This window comes from Nannospalax galili, unplaced genomic scaffold (genome assembly GCF_000622305.1).
Source record: "Nannospalax galili isolate Female #2095 unplaced genomic scaffold, S.galili_v1.0 scaffold660, whole genome shotgun sequence".
In the NCBI taxonomy this organism is placed as follows: domain Eukaryota; kingdom Metazoa; phylum Chordata; class Mammalia; order Rodentia; family Spalacidae; genus Nannospalax; species Nannospalax galili.
The window spans coordinates 500,165-525,380 of NW_008349073.1; the positions used below are offsets into that span (position 1 = coordinate 500,165).

The 25,216-nt window shown below is 41.6% G+C and overlaps 1 protein-coding gene across 2 annotated transcripts in view; it reads left to right on the top strand.

The window, feature by feature from the left end:
- Positions 1-1,110: 1,110 nt before the first annotated feature.
- Zc3hc1 (zinc finger C3HC-type containing 1) overlaps positions 1,111-25,216 on the top strand; it is a 30,798-nt gene continuing 6,692 nt past the window's right edge. The window contains exons 1-8 of one of the 2 annotated variants that reach the window (XM_008846349.2): positions 1,218-1,339; positions 2,194-2,293; positions 4,115-4,226; positions 12,660-12,810; positions 13,307-13,390; positions 20,579-20,706; positions 22,417-22,571; positions 24,657-24,897. In XM_008846349.2, coding sequence (XP_008844571.1) covers positions 2,265-2,293; positions 4,115-4,226; positions 12,660-12,810; positions 13,307-13,390; positions 20,579-20,706; positions 22,417-22,571; positions 24,657-24,897 — 900 coding nt within the window. In that variant the 5' untranslated portion in view covers positions 1,218-1,339; positions 2,194-2,264. Of the gene's footprint in view, positions 1,340-2,193; positions 2,294-4,114; positions 4,227-12,659; positions 12,811-13,306; positions 13,391-20,578; positions 20,707-22,416; positions 22,572-24,656; positions 24,898-25,216 lie in introns of both variants that reach the window. The other variant, XM_008846348.1, reaches the window with a different exon arrangement.

Consider the following 25,216-nt stretch of genomic DNA (forward strand, 5'->3'; position numbering starts at 1 on the left):
CAGTAGTCAAGAATACTGGCAGAGCCCAGTGTGGTGGCACAGGCCTTTAGTCCCAGCACTGGGAGGCTGAGGCAGGTGGATCTCTGTGAGTTCAAGTCCAGCCTGGTCTGTATAGCGAGTTCCAGCTGGGCTACAGGGAGGCCGTCTCAAACAAACAAAAAGAATATTGGCAGAGGCCTAGGATTTGGTTCCCAGTATCCCCAAGGCGGCTCACAACCATCTGTAACTCCAGCTCCAGGGGGATTCAAAGTCCTCTTGGTGGACTATGCCGGCACAGGCAAACATCCATACACATAAAAAAAATAAAATTTTGGAAAAAAATCTAGCATATCTGAGGCTGTGGGTTTGATCCCCAGAACTCTGAAAGAAAACTATGCAATTATGTTAGTTTGGATGTTGCTCTTCAAACTAAAAGCGTTACAGCTTAGTGGGTGGAGTACTTGGTGTTACATCTGGCACCATCCACAGTCTCAAAAAGACCAAAAAATAAATAAATAAAATAAAATATGCATTTACCTCAAAGTTATCATTCTGAGGGTGAAACCATTTTTCAGTTAGGTTTTTTTTTTTTTTGGTCTTTTTGAGACAGCGTCTCCCTGTAGTCCCAGCTAGCCAGGAACTCCCTATGTAGACAAGGTTGGCCTTGAGCTCACAAAGATCCATCTGCCTCTGCTTCCCAAGTGCTGGGATTAAAGGCGTGGGCCACCACCCCCCAGCTTATGTACATCTTTTTGGTCCATTACTTCAGGACATAATAAATGTTTTTAAAAGGATGGAGTGTTCCATAGTGTCATATGCGACTTCTCCTTACGCTCACAACACAATCAAATGAAGGGCTACAAATTACTTGTTCTCAAATAAGGATGGCCGTTTCCTTACCTGTAAAAAGATGTAATTTAGGAGAGCTAGGATGAATTATTTGAAGATTACAATTGTCCCCTCATAGCTACTGAATCTAGATAGACACTGCTCTAAAAATCCTTAATCAACCTAAACACGTTGGTTCGTAAAAGAACCCATAAACCTACACCTAGTCCTACACCACTGCAGAACCCTTTAGATAACCTGGAAGGGGTGGAACCTGAGATCACAACTTTGCAGCCTGAGGCTGCCTCTAGAGGCGGATCTTAACACCGGAACGGAAGTTCCCGAGCCTCCTCACCCGCGGGGAAGCGACTCGGCAACGGACCAAGATGGCGGCTCCCAGCGAGGCGCAGCAGGTTGCCGCGGGTGTTGAAAAGACTTGGGGTACAGTCGTTCGTTCGCCTGAAGTGACTCCTCAGAAAGTCCGGCAGCTGATAGATGAGGGAATTTCCCCGGAAGAGGGAGGCACCGACGCGTGAGTTCTCCAGTCAGCCCCGGATCGGGCGCTGGAAGATTGGAGGGCTTTGGGGACATGGGCCTGGAACAGGGGCAGGGGCTCAGCGGGTACTTTGGGTCCGAGGCTTGGTCAGTGGAGATGAATTCTTCATGGGATGTGAAAGACTAGGGATTCCCTGATTGCTTGGCTTTGATCTCCGGATGTATTTGACTTGGCGTCACGTGCGAAATTTTGCCGGAAGACTTTTTTAGAGGGAGAGAGAACTATTCGCTGAATTAGCGCCCCAACTATTAATTAGGGTTCTTAACATTTTTTTGTGTGCCATGGAGCCTTACAGTCTTATGAAGCTAAGGAACCCCTTTTCCGAAAAAAGAAAGAAAAAGTTAAATACGTAAAACAAATTTCATGGGATCATAAATGAAACCAATTACGCCATAAAGGAGAAGTTATGTAATAACGTTTTCTTTCTTTTTCTTTCCCTCCCTCTCCAGACGGGGGAGAGACAGTTTGTGTATAGGAGCGTTGTTTACAATCAGCCATAAGTTTGAAGTAGTGATAGCATAAATACTATTTTGAAATATAGCCAACCATAATGTAAATCAATTTTTTTCTGTTGTAGACAAATTCACAGATACTGTTTAGACTGCAGTGAACAATGGGTTTGTTTTTTTCTTAACAGTCATAATTGAAGTCATGCAATTTTCAGAGGTCTGCAAAATAAATATTTAATTCTTATCCAAGTTTAGAGATCTCAATTTTTTCCAAAAAAATCATATCCTTGAGGCACTCTGTAAATCTCTGAGGAAGAGTCTTAGAATAAAATATATTTCTTTCAAGCCACAGTTATTGGTGTTATCTTATTCTTATTAAAGTGGTTCTTAGCCGGTCATGGTGGCTCTTGTCAGTAATCCCACACTTGAGTGACTGAACCAGGAGGATTGCCATGAATTCTAAACCAGCTTGGCCTACAGAGTGAGTTCCTAAACCAGCCTGGACTACAGTAAGACCCTATCTGAAAAAAAAAAAAAGTCACAAACGGGGGGGGGGGGGGGGGGGGGGGGGGTGGCACATTTATCTGCATCACACACACACACAAGATAAAATTAAACAAATGGTTCTTGTTCCAACAATTCTACCCACCCCACCTGACCCTTTCTGTTCCTGGGTGTTATAGAAATGCCTTTCATTGAAAATGAAATAATGGCTTGGCTGTTTTTTGTTTTGTGTTTGTTTTTTCTTTTGGTCTTTTTTGACACAGGGTCTCCCTGTAGCCCCAGCTGGCCTGGAACTCATAGACTACCCTGGCCTCAATCTCATGGAGATCCACCTGCCTCTGCATCTGCCTCCCCAGTGCTGGGATTAAGGGCGTCACCATCATGCCTGGCTCTTGGCTGATTTTTATCTGTGGTTTTGTTGGATTTTGATTGTTTTTCTTTCTGAAGTTTTTTCATAAAATTTAATGGTATTATCCTTGATTTGAATTTTCTAATTGGTTTTTGTTGTTTTTAATATATATGTGTATGCCTGAATGAGTTTATATGTACCACATGCATGCAGGACCCTGAAGAGGCCAGAAGAAGGTATCAGATCCCTTGGAACTAGAGTTCTAGGCAGTTATGAGTCACCATGTGGGTTCTGGGAACCAAACCCAGGTCCTCTGCAAGAGTATTTAGTGTTCTTAACTCTTGAGCCATCTCTCTAGCCCCTAATTGGTTTTTTTTCAGAAGGCATGGATAACAAGGGTCCATGTAGGTAAGGACATCAAAGCTATTTTTTCTGATAATGAGAGTTAAGTTTCTGAGCTGGAGAGATGTCTGAGTGGTTAAGAGTACTGGCTGCTCTTCCAGAGGACCTGGGTTCGATTCCTATTTGCCCATATGGCAGCTAATAACCATCTTTAACTCCAAGTGATCTGATGCCCTATTCTGGCCTCCATGGGCACCAGGCATGTGTGGGGTGCGCTCACATGCAAGAAGGCAAAGCAGTCATACACATAAAATAAAATTAAAAAATTCTGAGTCCAGCATGATGTACATACCTGCAATCTCAGTACTTGGGAGGCAGAGACAGGTAAATCTCTTTGAGTTCAAGGCTAGCCTGATCTACATAGTGAGTTTCAGGCCAGCGAGTGCTACATAGTAATACCTTGTCTCAAAAGACCAAAAATGAGTTAAATTTCTGGGTGAGCAAGATGAGTCAGCAGGTAAAGACGCTTGCCATGGAAGCCTGGTGACCCGAGTTCAATCCTTGGAACCCATGTAAAGGTGAAAGAAGAAAACTGACTCTACAGAGTTTTTCCATGACCTCCACTCATGTACTGTGGCACAGGCATACACACACACACACACAAACAATAATAATAGTAGTAATAAATTTTTGTAAAGAGTTAAATTTCTGGCCAGGCATAGTAGCTCTAGGCCAGCCTGGGTTACAGAGTGACTTCTAAAGTGGTTTAAACTGTATAATGAAATAATATCAGAAGACTTGAAGGCCTTCTTTTGTGTTTACTAAAGTTATACAAAATACTGTTAGAGAACAATGAATGAGATAGGAGAATCTGACTACACTATAAAGTATTATAAATGCCAGATTGAAGAATTTAGAGTCTATTTAGTAAGTATTATGAAATCATTGGAAAAATAAGCATGATGAATGAAATGTGGTGACTGAAATGATTTTTAGAAGCCTAAGATCCAGTTTGGCTGTGATTAGCGATATGGTGTGTAGAACAACTAAGCACAGAATCTTCAAGCAGAAGAAAAGATGACCCACTGTTCTACTGTTTTATTTCAGGAAGGCTACATCTGCCACAGCCCAGCCAGTTAATGGATCACCTCAGGCAGAACAGCCTCCTTTGGAGTCTACAAGCAAAGAGGCCTTTTTCAACAGAGTGGAGACCTTTTCTATATCCTTTTTAGTTCATGTAGTTCACATAGCAGTTCCATCTGCTCCTAGGATTGTACCATTACACTGTTTACCCTGGTATTCTAAACTGAAGAAACAATCTGAGTAAGAACTGGTACATGAAAGTTAGCATCATCATGTTACCCCTCAAAGGAACATTGAGATTATTGAATCTTTTTGTTTGTTTTGTTTTTTGTTTTGTGTCAGCACCTGAAACTTGCACTGTAGCCTGTAGCCCAAGACTAGCTTCGTATTTTTAGTTCTACTGCCTCAATTCCAAATGCTGGGATTATAGATGGGAGCCACCACATCCATGAACCTTTTTTTTTTTTTTTGTCTTTTTGAGATAGGGTCTCCCTGTAGCCCTAGCTGTCCTGGAACTCATTATCTTGACCAGGCTGGCCTTGAACTCACAGAGATCCACCTGTCTCTACCTCCCAAGTGCTGGGATTAAAGGCGTGCGCCACCATGCCCGGCTGAACCTTTTCTTTTTACAGAAGAAAAACTGAAGAGCTCAAGAGGAGGAATAGGTACTAATGCTTGTATGCAGTATGTTTTCACATATATAACACATTTGATCTTTCTCCTACTCCTATAAAAATAAATATTATTACTGCTATACTGGTTTTCTTTTTTGGTGGATGGCAGTGCTGGGAATTGAACCTAGAGTCTCCTGTATGCCAGAAAAGCATCCTACCACAAACCTGTATTTCCTGCCCTATTTTACTCATTCTGCAGAAGAGAAAACAGTCATAATAGTACTATGTGACAAGCAGGGTGTGATGGCACATGCCTTTAATCCCAGCACTTGGGAGGCAGAGGCAGGCAGATCTCTGTGAGTTCAAGGCCAGCCTGGTCTACATAGTGAGTACCAGGTCAGCTGGGGCTACAGGGAGACCCTGTCTCAAAAAGACAGAAAAAAACCCCATAAAATTATAATACTGTATTTTTAATATCTAGATTCTCTTTGTGTATTAGTTCACTATTATTTTGCATAGCAAATTGTTTTAAAACTTAATTACTTTAACCAACAAACATTTTCACACAAATTCTGTGGATTATGAATCCAGGCACAGATCAGTTTTGAGTTTGGGTTTTGTTTATTTGTTTTTATTTGTGTGCACATGTATGCTCACTTGAGCTTGTAGAAACCAGAGTAAGGCATCAGATTCCCTAGAGCATGAGTTACAGGCAGTTGTTAGCTACCAGTCATGGGTTCTGGGAATCAAACTCTGGTCCTCTAGAAGAGCAGCAAGCACTCTTAACCACTGAGCTATCTCTCTAGCCTGGTGTTTTTTATTTTTTATTTTATATGTATTAGTGTTTTGCCTGCATGTATGTAAGTTTGTCATGTGCATGCAGTGCCCATAGAGGTCAGAAGAGAGCATTGGACTCCCTGTAACTAGGTTATAAACAGTTGTTAGCTGCCACATGGGTGCTGGGAACCAAATTCAAGTCCCCTGCAAGAGCATCCAGTGCTCTTAACCACTGAGCAATCTTTTGAGCCCTAGATTTTGTTTTTTGTTTTGTTTTTTTTCCAGATACTGCCTTAGCTCTATAGCCCAAGTTGACGTGGGTCTCAATTTGTAGCCCTGGCTAGGATTGCAGGTGTGTGCTACCATGCCCAGAGGTGTGGCTTAGTTTTATCTCTGGTCTAGATGCCCTCAAAAGGGAAGCCAACACACAGCTAGAAAAGGATCTGCTTCCAGGCTCTTGCATATGATTGTTAGCAAGGTTCATTTTTCTTTTGGCTCTCCACTGAGGGCTTCAGGCCTATGCTGTCCAACGGCTAGAGACAGACCTCCCTTGAGTCCTTGTTACATGGGACTCTGTAGGAACAGTTGACAACTTGGCAGCTGGCTTTTATCACAAGCAAAAGAGCAAGGTGAAAGCAAATTTTTGTTTTGTTCTGGTTTTGTTGTTTAAGACAGAATCTTTATAGCCCCAGCTGGCCTAGAGATCTGCCTGCCTCTGCCTCTCAAGTGCCGGGATTAAAGGTGTGTAACCAGCATGCCCAGTCTAGATTTTTTTTTTTTTAATATTTTTTATTTATTTGTCTTTTTGAGACAGGGTCTCCTTGTAGCCCCAGCTGTCCTGAAACTCACTATGTAGACTAGGCTGGACTTGAACTCACAGAGATCCACCTCTTCCGCCTCCCAAGTGCTGGGATTAAAGGTGTGTGCCACCATGCCCGGCTTTAATATTTATTATTTTTATTTTATGTGTTTGTATTTCCTGCATGTATGTGAGTGCATCTGTGTTGTGCAACGCAATGCCGAGGAGTTCAGAAGAGGGTGTTGGATTCCCCTGGAACTGGAGTTAAGGACTGTTCTTATCCTCCATGTGGGTGCTGGGAATCGAACCCAAGTCCTCTATAAGAGCAATCGGTGTTCTTAACCTCTGAGCTATCTCTCTAGCCCCTAGATTATTCTCTCTCTTCCCCCCCCCCCTTTTTTTTTTGAGACAAGGTCTCCCTGTAGCCACAGCTGGCCTGGAACTCACAGAGGTCCACCTGCCTCTGCCTCCCTAGTGCTGGAATTAAAGGTGTGTGCCACCAAGACCAGCCCCTCTTTTATTTTTTCAGTTAACTTTTTTACTGCATTTATTTAATGTGTTTATGTGTACACACATGTGTGCATGTGCCATGGTACAGGTGTGGAGGTCAGAGATAATTTGTGGAAGTTTGTTCTCTCCTTCCACTGTGTGGGACCTGGGGATTGAATTTGGGTTATCAGGCTTGGTGACAGTGGTCTTTACCCACTGAACCATCTCAGTGGTGACATCCCATTACTTTTGCCATATTCTGTTCATTAGAAGCAATTCACTAGGCTAGCATATTCAGGAGAATAGGATTTTTCTAGGGCATGGATACCAGAAGGCCTGGATTATTGGAGCTGCCTTAAAAACTGCCTGCCTGCCATGTTCTAAAAGAAGTCTTTAGTGATTCTAGCTTGTTTTTGTTTTGTTAAGTTTGCATTTCTCTGTGTGTGTGTATATATGTGTACACATGTATATGGAGGCCAGAGGATAGCCTTGGATAGCCTTTCTTGGGTGCTGTCCACCTTTTTGGTGGGAGGGACATATGTGTACCACAGTGCATGTATGGAAAGCAGGATAGCTAGTGGGAGTCAGCTCTCCTTCCATCATATGGGTCTTGGGGATTGAGCTAAAGTCGTCAAGCCTGGCAACAAGTGCCTTCAGTGACAGCAATTTTTGCCAGCCTCACACTAGTATTCTTTTTTTTAAAAAAAAAAAAAAAAAATTTATTTATTATTTTTATTTTATGTGAATGAGTGTATTGACTGCATGTATGTGAATGCACCCATGTCATGCAGTGCTGCGGAGGTCAGAAAAGGGCTTCGGATTCTCCTGAAACTGGAGTTAAGGACGGTTCATAGCTGCCATGTGGGTGCTGGGAATCGAACCCGGGTCCTCTGCAAGAGCAGTCAGTGCTCTTAACTGCTAAGCCATCTCTTTAGCCTCCACTGGTATTATTTTTTAATGTGTTTGTTCTGGGAATTGAACTCGGGTCTTCATGCATACATGGCAAGAACTTTACCAACTGAGCCATCTCCCTGGCCCTGACTTTGAACTGCTGAGCCTAATGACCTGAGTTCAATCCCTGGGACCCATGTAGTAGAAAGAGAGGACCTTTGGTGCTCACTGGGTCTCATTGGGACCTGGGGCTTGCCAATTACTTTTGTTTGGTTGGCCCAAGAATTACAGGGATCTGTCTAGACCACCACCACTCCTGGCTTGCTTTATTTGTTTGTTTGTTTGTTTATTTGGTCTTTTTGAGACAGCGTCTCTCTGTAGCCCCAGCTGGCCTGAAACTTACTATGTAGACCAGGCTGGCCTTAAACTCACAGAGATTCCCCTGCTTCTGCCTCCTGAGTGCTACAATTAAAGGTTTGTACCACTATGCTCACTTTATTTATTTATGACATTGGTGCTAGGGATTGAAATCATGTCCTCAGGTGTATGTGGCAAGCACTTTACCAACTGAGCTATCTCCCCAAGCAGTTTTTGTTTGGGGGGGGACAGGTCTCACTATACAGTAAGTGCTAACATGGAACTTGCTGTATAGTCCAGTCTAGCCTCCACCTGGAAATTCTCCTTAGCCTCTTGAGTACTAGGATTATAGGTGTGGCCACCACACCCATATCATATTGCTTTAATGTCCTTTAATCAGGAACATTTCCTTAGTATTTCCTTGAATTTCCTGATATTGATACTTTTGAAGGTTTAGGCCAGTTAATGTGAAGAGTATGCCCCATTTGTCTAATGTTATGTTATGATTAGATTCAAGTTATAAAAGGGTCATGAAGGGGTACTGCACTCTCACTGCATCCTCTGTCAGGTGACAGTGCCTGTAATGTGCATGCCCTTATGATGAAATTGTTCAGGAAGATGTTTTAACCATCTTGCTGTAAGTGTTCTTTGTATTCAGTTCTCATTTTAATAGAGTGTAGATCAATATCCCTTGATTTTCATTGGCTACACATTTTTTTAAATTACATTTTATTTATTTTGTGAGTGTGTGGGGGTGTGTGTGCAGGTGCACTCCTGGAGATCAAAGGACCCCTTATAGGAGTTAATTCTCTCTTTCCATTCCACCATGTGACTCCTAAGGATTGGACTCAGATCAACAAGCTTGGCAGCTGGTGCCTTTACCCATTAAGCCATCTCACCAGCCCTCATTGGCTATAAATTAATCATCACTTTGGGTATGATAATCATTTAAGTTAATATAATTAAATGATTCTACTATAACTCAGTGATAGAATACTTGTTTAGCATGTTTGAGGCCCTGGGTTCTATTCATACACCTCAGAAACAAAACAACCCAGTGTACTTTAATTCTAGATAATCCTAACTCCTTTAGCGTTCTTATTGCAAATTCTATTTTCTAGCCTTCATTCCTTTAGCTAATAGAATACTTTTACAAATTTTCATGTCCTTTATAAAAATATAAAACATACATGCATTGTCTTTCGCTTTTCCCCTTTGTGCTAGGAATTGACTCGGCTTCAGACATGCTAGGCAAGTACTCTACCACTGAACTACATCCTCAGCCCTCCTCTTTTTTTGAGGCAGGGTCTCCCTGTAGCCCCTGCTGATCTCCAATTTACAATCCAGCTGCCTCTGCCTCCCGGGTGCTGAGATTAAAGGCAAGCACTACCATGCCCTAACTTGGAGTCTTACCATGGCTGCAGCAGTAAGAACAGGGAATCTTAACCACTAGACCACTGGGAGGTGTCAGTTGTTTTTATTTTTTTTATGTGTATAAGTGTATAGTATGCATGCGTGTAAGTGTACCCATGTCATACAATGCAGAGGTCAGAAGAGGGTGCCAGATCCCCAGGAACTAAAGTTAATAACAGTTGTTAGCCACCATGTGGGTGCTAGGAATTGAATCCAGGTCTTCTGCAAGAGCAGCCAGTGCTCTTAACCACTGAGCCATCTCTCTAGCCCATTAGTTGTTCTTTTTAAAGATTTTATTTTATCCTGGGCTTGGTGGCACACACACTTTAATCCCAAAACTTGGAAGGCAGAGGCAGATCTCTGTATGTGCTAGGCCAGCCTGGTCTGGATAGTGAGTTCCAGGCCAGGGCTATATAGTGATATCCTGTCTCAAAAAAAAGATTGATTTATTTATACATGTGTATATGTATCTGTGTATTTGTGAGTGTGTGCACACCCAAGACCCCTTTGCACCCTGAGGCCAGAAGAAGACATAGGTTCCCTTAGATCTGGAGTTACAGGTGTTTGTCTGTGACACCTGGCTTGTTACATGGGTCCTAAAATCCAAACTCTGGTCCTCATGGTTATGTGGCAAGCTCTCTTGACAACTGACCAACTTTCCCAGCCCCTATCTTTCATGGTTTTTTTTTTTTTTTTTTTTTTTTTTTTGTTAGATTTCTCAGTTCGATTCTCGGTATAGCTCCAGCTGACTCGGAAGGCGTTTTATGCACCAGGTTGCATTGCAGCAAGTAGATTACAACCTGCCTCTGCCTCGCAAGTGCTGGGATTAAAGGTGTGCGCCACCACGCCCAGCTGTCTTTCTTGTTTTATCTCCCCCTTTTCCTTTCTTCCCTGCTACCCCATGGTATATAAAATAACATCTTTTTAAGGTAAAATACAAATGAATGTTAATATTAAGGATCAATAAATGTGCTGGGCCTGGTAGCACACGCCTTTGATCCCAGCACAAAGGAGGCAGAGGTAGGCCGAGCTCCATGAGTTCAAGACCAGCTTAGTCTACATAGCAAGTTCCAGACCAGCTGTGGCTACAGGGAGACTCTGTCTCAAAAAGACCGAAAAAACAAAGATCAATAAATGTTTAAGGACATTTCCCTAGATACATGCTTATAGATGCTGTCAACTGTCTAAAACACATGTACTAAATGTGGTGTGGTGGTTCATGCCTATAATCCCAGCACTTAGGAGACTGGGACAGAACAAGTTTGAGTCCAGCCTGGGATACATAATGAGACTCCTATCACAAAAGAAAAAAAAAAAAAAAACACAAATATTTACACATGTAGTAAAACATGTAGCACATAGAACTTAAAGTTGAGGTGGGGAATAATTAAGATTATTACTTTTGGGACTGGAGAGATGGCTCAGTGGTTAAGAGCACTGGCTGCTCTTACAGAGGACCCAGGTTCAATTCCCAGCACCCACATGGTGGCTATGAATCATCCTAAACTCCAGGTCCAGGGGAAGCCAAAGCCCTCTTCTGACCTCTGAAGCATTATACGACACAGGTGCACTCACATACATGCAGGCAATACACTCGTACACATAAATCAAAATAATAAATATTTTTAAAAAAGATTATTACTTTTGCCATCTTTATTTGAAAAGTAAAATGGTTGTGGTACATGAAGAGAGCATAGCCAAGTGGTGGAAAATATTTCTGCCTTTGACCTTGACCATCCTGTGTTGCTTGGGCACATCCAACCTAGAGCTTTGACTAGTGTCTTCAGTTTCCTAGTACAGATTAAATGAAAGCGATTGGCAACTATATTCTGTCCCATAACCAATAATAAAATAATCTTTTATAAGATGGGTTCTTGTTATGTTGTCTAGGGCTATGTTGTCTGGTTTACATGACTCAGGTGGTCCTCTTGTTTGAGCCTTCCTGGTAGCTAGAATAGGCATAAAACAGCCATAATATCCAGAGAGCTTCCTAGAGCAGAAGTTCATAACTTTTTCCTTCTCTGCTTATTACTCAAGTGACCCCATCATATCCTGAAAGGCATATTTGTGCTTTAAAAATAGTCTTTAGTGGCTGGAACGGTGGCTCACACTTATAACCTAGCATTGGGAGGGTGAGGCAGGAAGATTGTCAGGAGTTGAGGCCAGCCTGGGCTACAGAGTGAGACCTTATCTCAAAAGCAAGCTCTGGGGAGAAGTCTTAGCCAGTAAAACACCTGCTGCACAAACATGAGGACCTGAGTTAGGATCCCAGAACACTTATAAAAGCTGAGTGGGTGTGGCAGCCTGCCTGTAATCACAATTTGTGGGAGGTGGAGACAGGGACTCCCTGGAGCAAACTGGTTAGCCAGACTAGTTGAAATAGCAAACTCTAGGTTCAATTAAGAGACCTGCCTCAATATATAAGGTGGGGAATGTGGGAATGACTTCTGGGAATGCTTTCTGTTACAATACAGACATCTTTTATAAAACAAAGAGGAACTGTGGGAATGACTGTTTTGAGACACTATCTCGGCTTGTTTACATTCTCAGCTTGTTTAGAATGTAATAATGCCTCTGTGTGTGTGTGTTGTGAATATTAAGCGCTGGTATATTTGTTGGAAGCAATGGATTATCCCACTTGTTCTGCAAACAACAGGTGGGATTAAATGTAGTTGTGTGTGCTGTCCTAGGTCAGTAGGGGTCAGAAGGGACACAAGATCCTTCCCCATTTCATGCTGGGTGTAAGGTTTCAATAAAGAGCAAGGCAACCCAACGTAGGTGCTGGAAAATAAACTGGTCATTTACAAGAACAGCAAGTGCTTTTAACAATTAAGTCATCTCTCCAGCTTCTTTTTACTTTGCTTGAGAGTATAGTTCCCAGAGAAATCTGAAGGAACAAGTTCTCCGAACAATTCTGGTCTGGCTCATGGTCGAAATGGATGCTAAGAATCGGGCTGGTTTCATTCAAGCATCTCTGCAGGGGAACAGTTGAAGAAGATATATCAGCCTCAGACCTTCACACACATGCATAGTCCCTCATATACATACATACCACACACATACATACACACACAAAAAAGAATTGTAATGGTCTTCACCATTTTCTTTAATATTTTTCCCTGTAATGTCTTAATAAGTGTTTATTCCTGTATTCATTAAGAATGAGTTGAAGCTTTTAATTTTGCTTCATTTCTGTATACTGTAGTCTGGTTTTTCTTAACATGAATACTCTTTGAAATGGGCAGGGAAGCCCCCTGAGCTGTCTCCACTTATCTGTGCAAAATATGGCTGGGTCACAGTTGAATGCGATATGCTTAAGTGCTCCAGCTGTCAAGCTTTTCTGTGTGCCAGCTTGCAGCCAGCCTTTGACTTTGGTAGATGTAAGTATAAAGTACAGATTACATTTTTCTCCACATTTAAAGATATACTGGGACTTGGAATGTCACTTAGTGGTAGAGTACTTGCCTCACATGTGCAAGTTGCTTGGTTCAGTCCTTTTCAAGCCAAGAATGTGCTGTATTATGAGGTTTATTTGTGATTGCCCTCACTGTAATTACTAGCTTCAGTCATTGTTATTTTTTGTACTTTGAGAGAAAAAGACAACATTCTGAAGGCCCATACTTTGGGATGCCCTACCTTATAAGTTGCATGGCATAACTCCTTTGTTGGTCCAGGATCTCAATTTAGAACTTTTTTGTGGGAAATAATTAAGATGATAGAGTTGCCGTTGTTTACATATGTATGAGGTATCTTAGTTATTTTTACATGTAGTTATGTTTGTTCTCTTAAAGGCTCTTGGCTTTTGGGTTTTAAATCTGTATAGTGTATAATAATTACTAGTATGGATTTTATAATAATTACTAGTATGGATTTTAGATAAGGAACGATGTGCTGAGCTCAAGAAATCCCTGTGCACTGCCCATGAAAAGTTCTGCTTTTGGCCAGACAGCCCCTCTCCAGGTATGTATTTCTGAGGATTCCCATTTATCATTTCCCCTAGACCATCAAGTTTCGCCTCCGCCTCCGCCTTTTTTATCTTTATTTTTTCTTCCCTCCTCCTTCCCCCCTCCTCCTCTTCTTCTTCCTACTTCTACTTCTTCTTCTTGTTTGTTTGTTTGTTTGTTTGTTTTTGAGGCATTGTCTCCCTGTAGCCTATAGCCTCAGCTGGCCTGGAACTTGACATGTAGACATGTAGATACATAGACCAGGCTGGCCTTCAACTCACAGAGATTTTTTTTTCCCTTCTTCCTCCTCGTTTTTGTCTCTGCCTTTTAAGAACTTTCATGTATTTATTATTTAACTCTTCTTTTTTTAAAATTCCTGTGTGTGTATGTCTGTGTGTGCGTGTGCGCATGCACGAGTGCACTCAGTTGTCTGAGGAAGCCAGAAAAGGACATTGAATTCCCTGGAGCCGTAGTTACAGGACTATATGCGGCATAGGTGCTAGGAACCAAACTCTGGTCTTTTGCAAGAGCAGCAAGTGCTCTTAACCACTGAGCCATCTTTCCAGCTCTCTTATTACTTCATTTAAAGTGCATTTGTCCTACCTGCTGTTTAGTCATGTGGATGCTAGTCTTTTTAATCCTCACAAGGGCCTTTTGAGGCAGATACTATTAATTCGGGTTTTGGGGTAAGGGAATTAAGAATCAGAGATCCCAGGACTGACCTGGAATTCACTATGTAGACTAGGCTGGCCTTGAACTCACAGAGATCCCCCTGCCTCTGCCTTCCAAGTGCTGGAAATTAAAGACTTGAACTACCTTGCCTGGCCTTTCAGAGGACCCAGGTTCGGCTTCCAGCACCCATATGGGAGCTCTGTCATCCTCTTCTGGCTTTCACAGGTACTGCACACATACCAGTCAGTAAACATACTGGCAATCAAAACGCTGTACAAGTAAAAATAAATACATCATTTAAAAAAAACAGGTCCCAGAGGGGAGTGATGGCTCAGTCAGTGATTAAGAGTACATATTATTCTTTCAGAGAACCAGAATTCACATCAAGTGACTCACAGTCACTTAAAATCCCAACTCTAGGGGAATCCAATACCTCTGGCTTCCACAGGCACCTGCACACACATGTATACACATACACACAAATAAAGGAATAAATTTTTTTTTACATGGTGGTTTCTACTGTCATTTATTTTTGTTTTTAAAAATGCACCATATTTTTATCGAATAGCAGTTTCAGTCATTAATAAGAATGTGGGCTTAGAGACAGACAGACTTGTATTCCGATCCAATCTCTGTCATTTATCAAATTTGTGACCACAAATGAATTTCCTTACCCCTCTGAGCTTCATTTTCTTTGATGGAAACAAAAATACTGCCTTTAATAGTGTTACTCTGATGATAAAATGCTACATATTTTAGATATGTTTTATTTGGTTTATAAGATCTCAGTATATGTTATTCATTTATCATTGTTTATTCAGAAACAGCCTTGCTTTAAAACTATATAGGATATATATAAAACTATATAAAAATATATAAAACTATATGGGATATACATATATATACTATATAGGATATAGCTTTTGTTCTTTCCTCCTTCCTTTCTTTCTCTTTCTTTCCTTCACCTTCTTTCTTCCCTCCTTTCTTCTCTTTCCTCCCCCTCCCCGCCCCTCTCAATAACTGCTACAGTGTTAATTTTGCACACATTTACTGTTCTGTGCTACAATTTTAAGTTGAATTCATTCAAAAATACCACTTGCAGCAAAACTCATTCTAAAATTCTTCATTATTTAATGAAAATTTTTAACAATGATTTTTCTCATTTAGAAACAAATTCATTCCCAGTCCCAAGCTTAATAGATTAAAATAAAGCTTTACCACTATCAAGGCATGCAATTGCTCTATAAATCAGGATATTCAGTTTTATATCTAAGAAAAAAATCATGGGACTGGTGATGTTTACCTGTTCTAATAGAACAGATAACACTGTTAACACCTTTTTTTTTTTTTTTTTTTTTTTAATTTACACACCCACTTCCCAGGTAGCACCCTCCCATAGCCTCCCTCCCCTGACTAGAGCCCTTATACTCTGATATCCCTGCTACTGTCTGCTGTGTTGTCAGCACCCCCAGCCATTCCCCACTACTTGCCCTTCCGGTGAATCTAGTCAGCCTATCTAGAGGTCTTTGTTTTAGGAGAGTCAGCTGTTCTTCATCTAGCAGTAATCAGTTGTCAATATTCCTTTGGATAAGATTGGGGTCTGCTGTTAGATTTCCCAGTTCTATGCTGGGTTACTATCTGGGAATCCCTTGGCCAATCTGGCCAACAACTCAAAAGAAGGTATCGCTTGTCTGGCATTGTTGCTTGTTATGTAGCCTTTAGCTATACATATGGACTCTTATGAAATTATATTGGCCCATTTAATCTTTGGTTATACTTTCCTTTTGGGTGTTTAAGGCCATACAATTGGTCCAGATAAACCGATTTATTTTTATTCTTCAGGTGGTTTGAGGATCTGTTCCTCAGGAGTCACATAGGCTTGGGAGGAGCCCCTGGCTCCTTTCTTTTACCAGTTCTGCCTATGTGAAGATAAGTCAAAGGTCCTACTCGACCATGGTTGACTTCGGTTGGAAGCATGGAGGAAATGATTCCTCTGTGTTGACCCTGCTCTTAATAGACTGGACACTGGTTCAAGTCCATCTGGTGGGTTCTCCTCAGCCTCATTGATCAAGAGGACAGATGACCCACCACCATTATAGGACATTTTGAGAGAGGCTCATAGTCCCCTGGACCTAGGAGGACAAGGAGCAAAAAGTGTCCTTTATGTCCCTTTGACCAAATTAATATAGACCTCAAAGTATGTCTGTTGAACACCCAAGAAGGTTAGTTCCACCAATCTGGTATTTTTAATTACTGTGTGTCATGTAGATAGATCTTGGGCAATAAATGAATAAATTTTTAAGGGGATTGGAGAGATAGGTCAATGGTTAAGAACACTGACTGCTCTTGCAGAAGACCCAGGTTCAAATCCTAGCACCCACATGGCAGCTAACAACTGTCCATAACTCCAGTTTCAGGGGATCCAGCAGCCTCTTCTGTCCTCCGCTGGCATTGCATGACACAGAGGACCTGAATTCAGTTCCCAGTACCCATGTCCAGTGGCTCACAATGCCTATAACTCAAGCTCCAGGGTATCCGATGCCCTCTTCTGGCATCTGTGGACTCCTGCAGACACATGTATATACTCATAGACACACACAGACACATAATTAAAAATAAACCTGTTTCTCTTTTTAAAATAAAAATAAGCTAGGCATATGCCTTTAATCTCAAGACTCCAGAAGTAGAGGCAACTGATCTCTGTGAGTCTGAGGCCATCCTGGTCTACAAAGTGAATTTCAGGCCAAGTGGAGCTGCATAGTGAGACCCTGTCTTAAAAATAAATAAATAGGTCAGGTGTGGTCTACATAGTGAGTTCCAACCAGCTGGGGTTATAGGGAGACCCTGCTTCAAAAAGACCTAAATAAATAAATTAATTAATTAATTAATTAAACAAAGAAAAGTTAAATAATAAATAAATATAGGTTCTTAAAAAGCACAGACAGAGAAGGAAAAAAAGCTGGGCATGGTAATATATGCCTTTAATCCCAGTGCTCAAGCACTCAGAAGGCATCTGTGAGGTTCAGGCCTGTATAGAGAGTTTCAGTTCAACTGGGGCTACAGGGAGACCCTGTCCCAAGGAACCAAAGAAAAAAAAACAAAAACAAAAAACCAGATCCTAAAATTAGAAGCTATCTTATTCCAAACTCTGCTTTTCCCACCATATTGAACAACCCATACTCTGCCTACATTTCTTTTAGAAGGAAGTGGAACGAGTAACACTGATGGTAGCAGTTAAACAGGGTTTGTTTGTACAGGACCCCAGGACTCCATTCACCATACCCCAAATGAGAGCGATACAAACCTACAGGTTACTACAATAAAGCAGTGTCCGTGTAACAGCAGCACTCAAGTAAGGGCATCATAGCCTAAGCCAGCCCCAACCAGGGTCAAGAGAAACCAGCTCCTATTTTCTCCTTATAATGACAATCTTTCTTATATCAGAAACTACTGATATGTGCACAAAGCACTGCTGAATAAGAGACCCAAAATGGAGTATCAACTGGGAGTGTGAAGTATTTTTTGTTCGACAGGCATCTATCTCTGCTAAGTAAACAGATTCAACAGCAGAGCCCTCTGGTGGGGAATCTCACCAAGTCCATGTTCAAAATTCTGCAGAGCTGTGGTTTCATAGCAACACTTCATTCTTATATGCTATGCCTTAATTACTGGTCTGTGCAATATGGGTGTGTTTTGTTTTGTTTTCAGTAGCAGAGCTCAAGCCAATTCCAAGGTCACTGATGTCTAAGATCATTCCATGACCACTAAGAGGGAAAGAAACAATTGGAGGTGATCACAAATTACTGTCTACTTCTGATGAAACTTAAAATGAAAGTGACTCTTTAACAGGGATTTCCTACCTGTGACCTAGTTTTTTTTTCCTCTTGTATAGTATAACACATCTCAGTCCTGGGAGGATTTGAGGTAATCTCTCTCCAGTGGACCCAGGCCATGTTTCAATGAAGGTTTACCCAGGGATCTGTTGGTGGTTCCCAACTCTTGTTTTGATATGCTTGTTTTCTAGATCCCATTCACAGCCTGCCTTTGCTTGAAGAACTCGTAATTCCTTTCCAGACCTCTTTATTGCTTGACTCATTTTCAACTACCTCATAAACACTTCTACTTAATAGTGTAGGTGCCTGGAACTCAACACATGAAAGCTGAACTCTTATATCTTAACACCTGGTTTTTGTTTGATTTTTGAGATAGGTTTTCACTATGTAGCATTGGTTTTTATTTTTTAGACAGTCTCACTTATAGCTGAGATTGGTCTAGAACTCACTATGTAGGTTTTCTGGAATTTACTATGTAGCCCAGGGTGGCAGTCCTCTTGCCTCAGCTTCCCAAGTGCTAAGGTTTCAGGCATGAACCACCACATGCTTATTCTTATCATTACCCACCTCGTCCTTATTCTTCCTCCAAAGATCTCAGACACAACCTTTAAATATATCACTTAATTTGTTTTTTGGGGTTTTTTGTTGTTGTTTTGTTTGGTTGGGTTTTTTTTGTTTTGTTTTTTTTATTTGGTCTTGTTGAGACAGGGTTTCCCTGTAGCCCCAGCTGGCCTGGAACTCACTATGTAGATCAGGCTGGCCTGGAACTCATAGAGATCCACCTGCCTCTGCTTCCCAGGTGCTGGGATTAAAGGTGTGTGTCACCACGCCCAGCAAAAAGTCCTATGTAGCCCAGGCTGGCCTCGAACTCCAGATCCTCCTGCCTCTGCCTCTTCAGCATATCCTACTGGTGTGAGTTTGGTTTTTTAATATTCAGGTAACTTTTGTGTAGAGAAAGGAAAACCTATACTGACTTATATTTCAGTGCCTAAATTTATTAAGCATAGCCAATGAATACAGTTTGTTGGGGTTTATTGTTAGTTTTAGTTTTGCTTTTTTTTTTGAGACAGGGTCTCATATAGTAGAGCCTGACCTTGAACTCACTATGTAGCAGAGGATGGCCCTGAATTCCCGATCCTGTGTCTCTCTCCTGTGTGCTGGGATTTATAGGTATGCACCACCATAGCCAGTCCAGTAATTACAGTTTTTATGGTATTTTTTTTCTAATATTTATCAATAATTACAAGTTAAATTTCTTTAAATATTTTTAAATTTTATTTATTATTTTTATTTTATGTGTATTTCTGTATTGCCTGCATGTAGGTAGGTGAACCCATGTCGTGCAGTGCCCGCAGAAGTCAGTAGATCCCCTGGAACTGGATTTATGGCCAGTTGTTAGTCACCATGTAGGTTCTGGGACTCAAACCCAGGTCCTCTGCAAGAGCAATCAGTGCTCTCAACCACTGAGCCATCTCTCCGGCCCCAAATTCCTTTAAATATTTTAAATGACAATTACTAATTTACTAGGGCTGAATATTTTGAACATATTTAAACTCTTTATACACAAAATATACATTAGTTATAACATTTAAACTTAATGTAAAACATTTTCATGTTGGGTTAATTTATTCTCCATTTGCTCTTTTACTTTCACAGAGTTTTACTGTTACTTAGTATAACAGCAGTTAGACCAAATGCTAAATTAGAAGATGATTAGAAAGGTCTGAAGGAGCTGGAGAGATGGCTCAGCAGTTAAGAGCACTGACTGTTGCAGAAGACTGAGGTTCAAATCCCAGCACGTCACAGCTAATGATTGTACGTAACTCCAGTTCTAGGAGATCTGATGCCCTCTTCTGTCTCTGAGGGCACTGCACAGCGCGGGTGCATTAACACATGCATGACACAGGTACACTTACATACATGTAGGCAATACACTCATACACATAAAATAAAAATAAATATTCACAACAAAATCTTTAACGTTTATAGTCCAAATGTGTTCCCATTGAATCTAAAGAGATTGAACGTGCTGCTGTAACTTGTAGAGCCCACAAAGATGTCACATTATAAACTTTTCCTGAGAACTCTTGTACTCTAATCAACTTTAATCAACTTTAGCTTAATGTCAGGAAGCTTTGGGGTAAGAGGTAGGAAATGTACTCCATTTCATAACTAAAAGCCCTAAGGAAGGATGGCTTTATTGACTCAGTTCTATCACAAGAATCATTTTTCTTGGTGGTCTCTTAAACATTTCTTTTGAGGTTGCATTAGGCGGCAGCACTTGAGTCACTGGCAGCCACCACCCAGTGGCAGAAAGGAAGACTCCCAAGGTCACAGACTTCCCCGGCAGCTTCCTTTCCTGTCTCTACCTTTTACCTATGATCATGGCAGTATCATTGCAACCCATCAAAACAATATTTTATTTTTTTAAAAATGCTTGTATTTTTATTTTATGTGTATTGAGTGTATTGTCTGCATGCATGGAAGTGCACCCATGCCTTGCAGTGCTGTCAGAGGTCAGAAGAGGGCGTCGAATCCCCTGGAACTGGAGTTAAAGACAGTTGTTAGTTGCCATATGGGTGCTGGGAACTGAACCCAGGTCCTCTGCAAGAGCAGCTCTTAACCACTGCGCCATCTCCCCAGCCCCATGTTTTTACTTTTCAACCCAATCTGAATCTCCCAATTTTCTTTTCCCACAGATCGATTTGGGATGTTGCCATTGAGTGAGCCTGCTGTTCTTGTTAGTGAATTCCTAGATCGTTTTCAAAGCCTTTGTCTTTTGGACCTCCAGCTTCCTTCCCTGAGGCCGGAGGACTTGAAAAATATGGTGAGTCATTCTTGGCTAGATTATAGTACCCTCCAGTTGCCAACAGCCTTTGTACCTAAGCCCTTATTTAAATGACAAGGGAATGCAAATTGTCATGAAGAGAACTGCTTACCTCATCTGATTTTTCAGTTTCCACCAGAAAGTCAACAGTTGAAGCTTTGAGTAAATGAGTTCCATTTAAATGATTAGATAGAGACCCTGAAATAGCTTAAATTCTCTTTTATCTTGATTTGTTATTTAAACTATTTAAGAGAAGGTCCCAGAATATGACAGCTTAGGGCTTACTGTGCTAGAGGACAAGAAATTCTTTTTTTTTTATATATTTTATTTATTATTTTTATTTTATGTGTATGCATGCATTGCCTGCATGTATGGAAGTGCACCCGTGTTATGCAATGCCTATGGAGGTCAGAAGGGGGAGTTGGATCCCCTAGAACTGGAGCTACAGACAGTTGTTAGCTACCATGTGGGTGCTGGGATCTGAACCTGGGTCTTCTGCAAGAACATTCAGTGTTCTTAACCGCTGAACCATCTCTCCAGCCCCTAGAGGACAAGAAATTCTTTTCTGGTGAATAGAAATGTTGACATGCTCTGCCCTATCTGTACTTGGAAGCTGAGTAGTTACAGTCCCATTTCATTAGCCTGAATGTCCTCTGTGAAGACAAGCTGCATTCTAGGAAGTGAAAACTGATTAGTTTGCTTCTTCAAATTAACACTCTACCCAGGCATGGTGGCACTTGCCTTTAGTCCCAGCACAGGCAAAGGCAGGCGGATCTCTGTGAGTTCAAGGCCAGCCTGATTCCAGGCCAGCTGGGGCTACAGAGAGACCCTGTCTCAAAAAAGACCAGCCCTACTCCTAAAAGGCAGCCCTACTCCTACCTCATACACCCTATCATAGTTTTTTATTATGCTTAGAGCAAAAATCAAGACTGTCAAGTTCTTTTCTATCAAAAAGTAAATTCAGTCTCAGGCCAAGCCATAAACAGTAAGTAATGTGTTTTCATTTGGGTTTTAAATTCACAAGTTTCAGAGAAAATCTATATTAGTACATTAAAAACAGTTTAGTACTTAAAAACAAGGAAGGGAGGCCAGGCATGGTGGTGCATGCTTTTAATCCCAGCACTCAGGAAGCAGAGGCAGGCGGATCTCTCTGAGTTCAAGGCCAGCCTGGTCCACATAGTTCCAGGACAGCTGGGGCTGCAGGGAGACCCTGTCTCAAAATGACCAAAAAAAAAAAACAAGGAAGGGGCTGGAGAGATGGCTCAGTGGTTAAGAGTACTTACTGGCTACTCTTGGAGAGAACCAGAGTTCAGTTCCTAGCACCCATATGGTGGCTAACAACCAGCCATGCCTCCACTTCCAGGGATCTGACACCCTATTCTGGCCTCCATGGGAGCATTGCACAATATGGGTACACCTTCATGCAGGCAATATCCTCATACACACAAAAAAATAATAAAAAATTTAAAAAAAAATAAAAAAAGAAAAACTGCTTTCTGATCTGAGTCAGCAGGTCAGGGCAATTCAGGAAGCTTCTGTGTGGCACCTTAGTCCTACCCTAGAGTAGGTTTTTTTCCTGTAAAGATGCTATCTTTGTGTCACCACTTTGCCCTTTTACCATGTACCATTTAGGTACACCATTAAGAGTGAGTTTTCTTTTTATGGTGGCTGAAACTTGAAGTTTGTTTTTAACCTTGGTTCCTTTTGTAGTGCTTGACAGAAGACAAGATCAGTGCTCTGCTACACCTGCTTGAAGATGAACTTGACTACCAGAGCGATGATAAAAAAACTACAAGCAAATTAGGCTTGGACATCCAAGTGCATGTCACTGCCTGTGTTCTCTCTTTGTGTGGCTGGGCATGTAGGTTAGTGAGTTTTGCCTGGGGACATGAATCATGACAGTAGTCACTAATACTGTCTGGAAATCACATGTTTTCTGTGGAAAAACATTGAAAATTGGAGGAAACAGAATAGGGGAATGGATAAGAATTAGCAAGAAAGCCGGGTGTGGTAGTGCATGCTTTTAATCCCAGCGCTTGGGAGGCAGAGGTGGGCAGATCTCTGTGAGTTCCAGGCTGGAGTCTACATAGTGAGTTCCAGGTCAGCTGAGGCTATAGGGAGACCCTGTCTCAAAAAGACCAGAAAAAAAAAAGAAGAAGAAGAAGAAGAAGAAGAAGAAGAAGAAGAAGAAGAAGAAGAAGAAGAAGAAGAAGAAGAAGAAGAAGAAGAAGAAGAAGAAGAATTAGCAACAAAACTAAAGTATGTAGTAGGAAGTTCATGGGGCTCACCCCTGAACTTTTTTTTTTTTTTTTTTTTTTTTTGTCATTTTGAGACAGGGTCTCCCTGTAGTCCCAGCAGACCTGAACTCATTATATAGACCAGGCTGGCCTTGAACTCACAGAGATCCTCCTGCCTCTGACTCTAGAGTGCTGGGATTAAAGGCATGCGCCATGCACGGCTACTTTATTTCTTTTTTAAAAAAATACTTTATATTTTTATTTTATGTGTATGTATGTATGTATTTTATGTGCATGTAAGTAGATATACCCATTTTGTGCAGGGCCCACGGACATCAGAAGAGGGTGTCAGATCCCCCTGGAACTGGAGTTTCAGATGGTTTCTAGCCGCCTTGTGGGTGCTGGGAATTGAACCCAGGTCTTCTGCAAGAGCAGCCAGTGCTCTTAACCACTGAGCCATCTCTCCAGCCCCGAACTTTATTTCTTATACTGGGAACTTGTTTTCCTATAAACAATGCAGCTTTTTCTAAAAGTACATGGAAAATAACCTCCTATTTTTAGAAAAGAAGAAAAATAACTTTAATTGATAAAAGGAATCAGAGGAGCCAGCAGCTGGAGTCCCCCAGCCCCATTTTATGCTTCCATTCCATTCCAGCTGTTTAGTGTACTCTTTTAGAGAAGTTAGAACCAGTCTTGATTTAGTCTAAAAATATTTTTTTTTGCCTTTGTTTTTGTGTGTGTGTAGGGGCATGTGCATGGAGGTTAGAGAAATACTTACAGGAGTTAGGTTCTCTCTTCCACCATGTGGGTTCTGGGGATCAAACTCAAGCTGTCAGGCTGACAGAAACACCTATACCTCCTGTGCCATTTTGCTGGCCCTTGATTTTCTTTGTTATTTTTTTTTTTTAAGATTTCTTTTTGTTTATGTGTTCATGTCAATGTAAGTAAATGCCACAGTGTGAGGAGCTCTCAGAGGCCAGAAGAGGGTGTCACATCCCCAGAACTGGAGTTATAGATGGCTGTAAGCTGCTCAATGCACATTCTGGGATCCAAACCCTCTTTACCACTGAACCGTTCTTCAGTTCCCTGCCCCCTTGATTTACTTTAAGGATGACTTCACAGTACTTTTGCCAGCAAGAACACTCCCAGATCCATAGATCCTTTTTTTTTTTTTAATTATTATTTTTTGTGTATGAGTGTATTGGTTGCATGTGTGTAAATGTAACCGTGTCATGCAATGCCCACGGAAGTCAGAAGATGGTGTCAGAGTTATGGACAGTGTGTTAGCCACCCTGTGGGTGCTGGGAATTGAACCCAGGTCCTCTACAAGAGCACTCAAGTGCTCTTAACCACTGAGCCATCTCTCCAGCCCAAAGTTGAGGATGGAAATATTTTTTGTGTATTTTTGAGACAGGGTCTCCCTGTAGCCTCAGCTAGCCTGGAACTCACAGAGATCCACCTGCCTCTGTCTCCCGAGTGCTGGGACTAAAGGCGTACACCACCACTCCTGGCTTGAGGATGGCCATAGGCCTTTTTATAAAAAATAATGTAAGAGATAATGAAGCTTGGGTGATGAGGGATCCAAGAGGCATAGATTCCAATCTACTGGACCACTGTAGAGATTTATTTGAATAAAACATAGTAGTCATTATATTTAGTCACATGGAAATGTCACTTTTGAAAACACCCATTTTCTTTCCCATTCCGTCCTAGTTCTTTGGAACCCACACAACTTTCCCTGATAACATGTTCTCAGTGTATGAGGAAGGTCGGTCTCTGGGGCTTCCAGCAGATTGAGTTGGCCATATCTGACCTTGACACTTCTTTTGGCCTGACTGGCTCCCCCATCCCAGGCACTGAGGGGCGGCCTGAGCGCTTCCCTCTGGTGCCTGAATCTCCTCGGCGGATGATGACCCGAAGCCAGGATGCCACGTTTTCTCCAGGCTCAGAACAGGTATTGGCTTGTTTGAAGTGGACATCTTAATAGCATTCTTGCCAAAAGTGTGGGTGTGGTGGCACATGCCTTTAATCCCAGCACTTGGGAGGCAGAGGCAGGCAGATATCTGTGAGTTCAAGGCCAGTCTGGTCTACATAGCGAATTCCAGGCCAGCTGGGGCTACAGGGAGACGCTGTCTCAAAAAGACAAAAGAGAAAAAAAAAAAAAAAAGAGTGTGGGTAATAGAAAGTTGGAAATGGGTAGTAGGCTTCACTTTAAACCATATCAATAAGACTATCATAGGTTTCTCTTCACAGAAGGAGAAGCTAAGTTTATC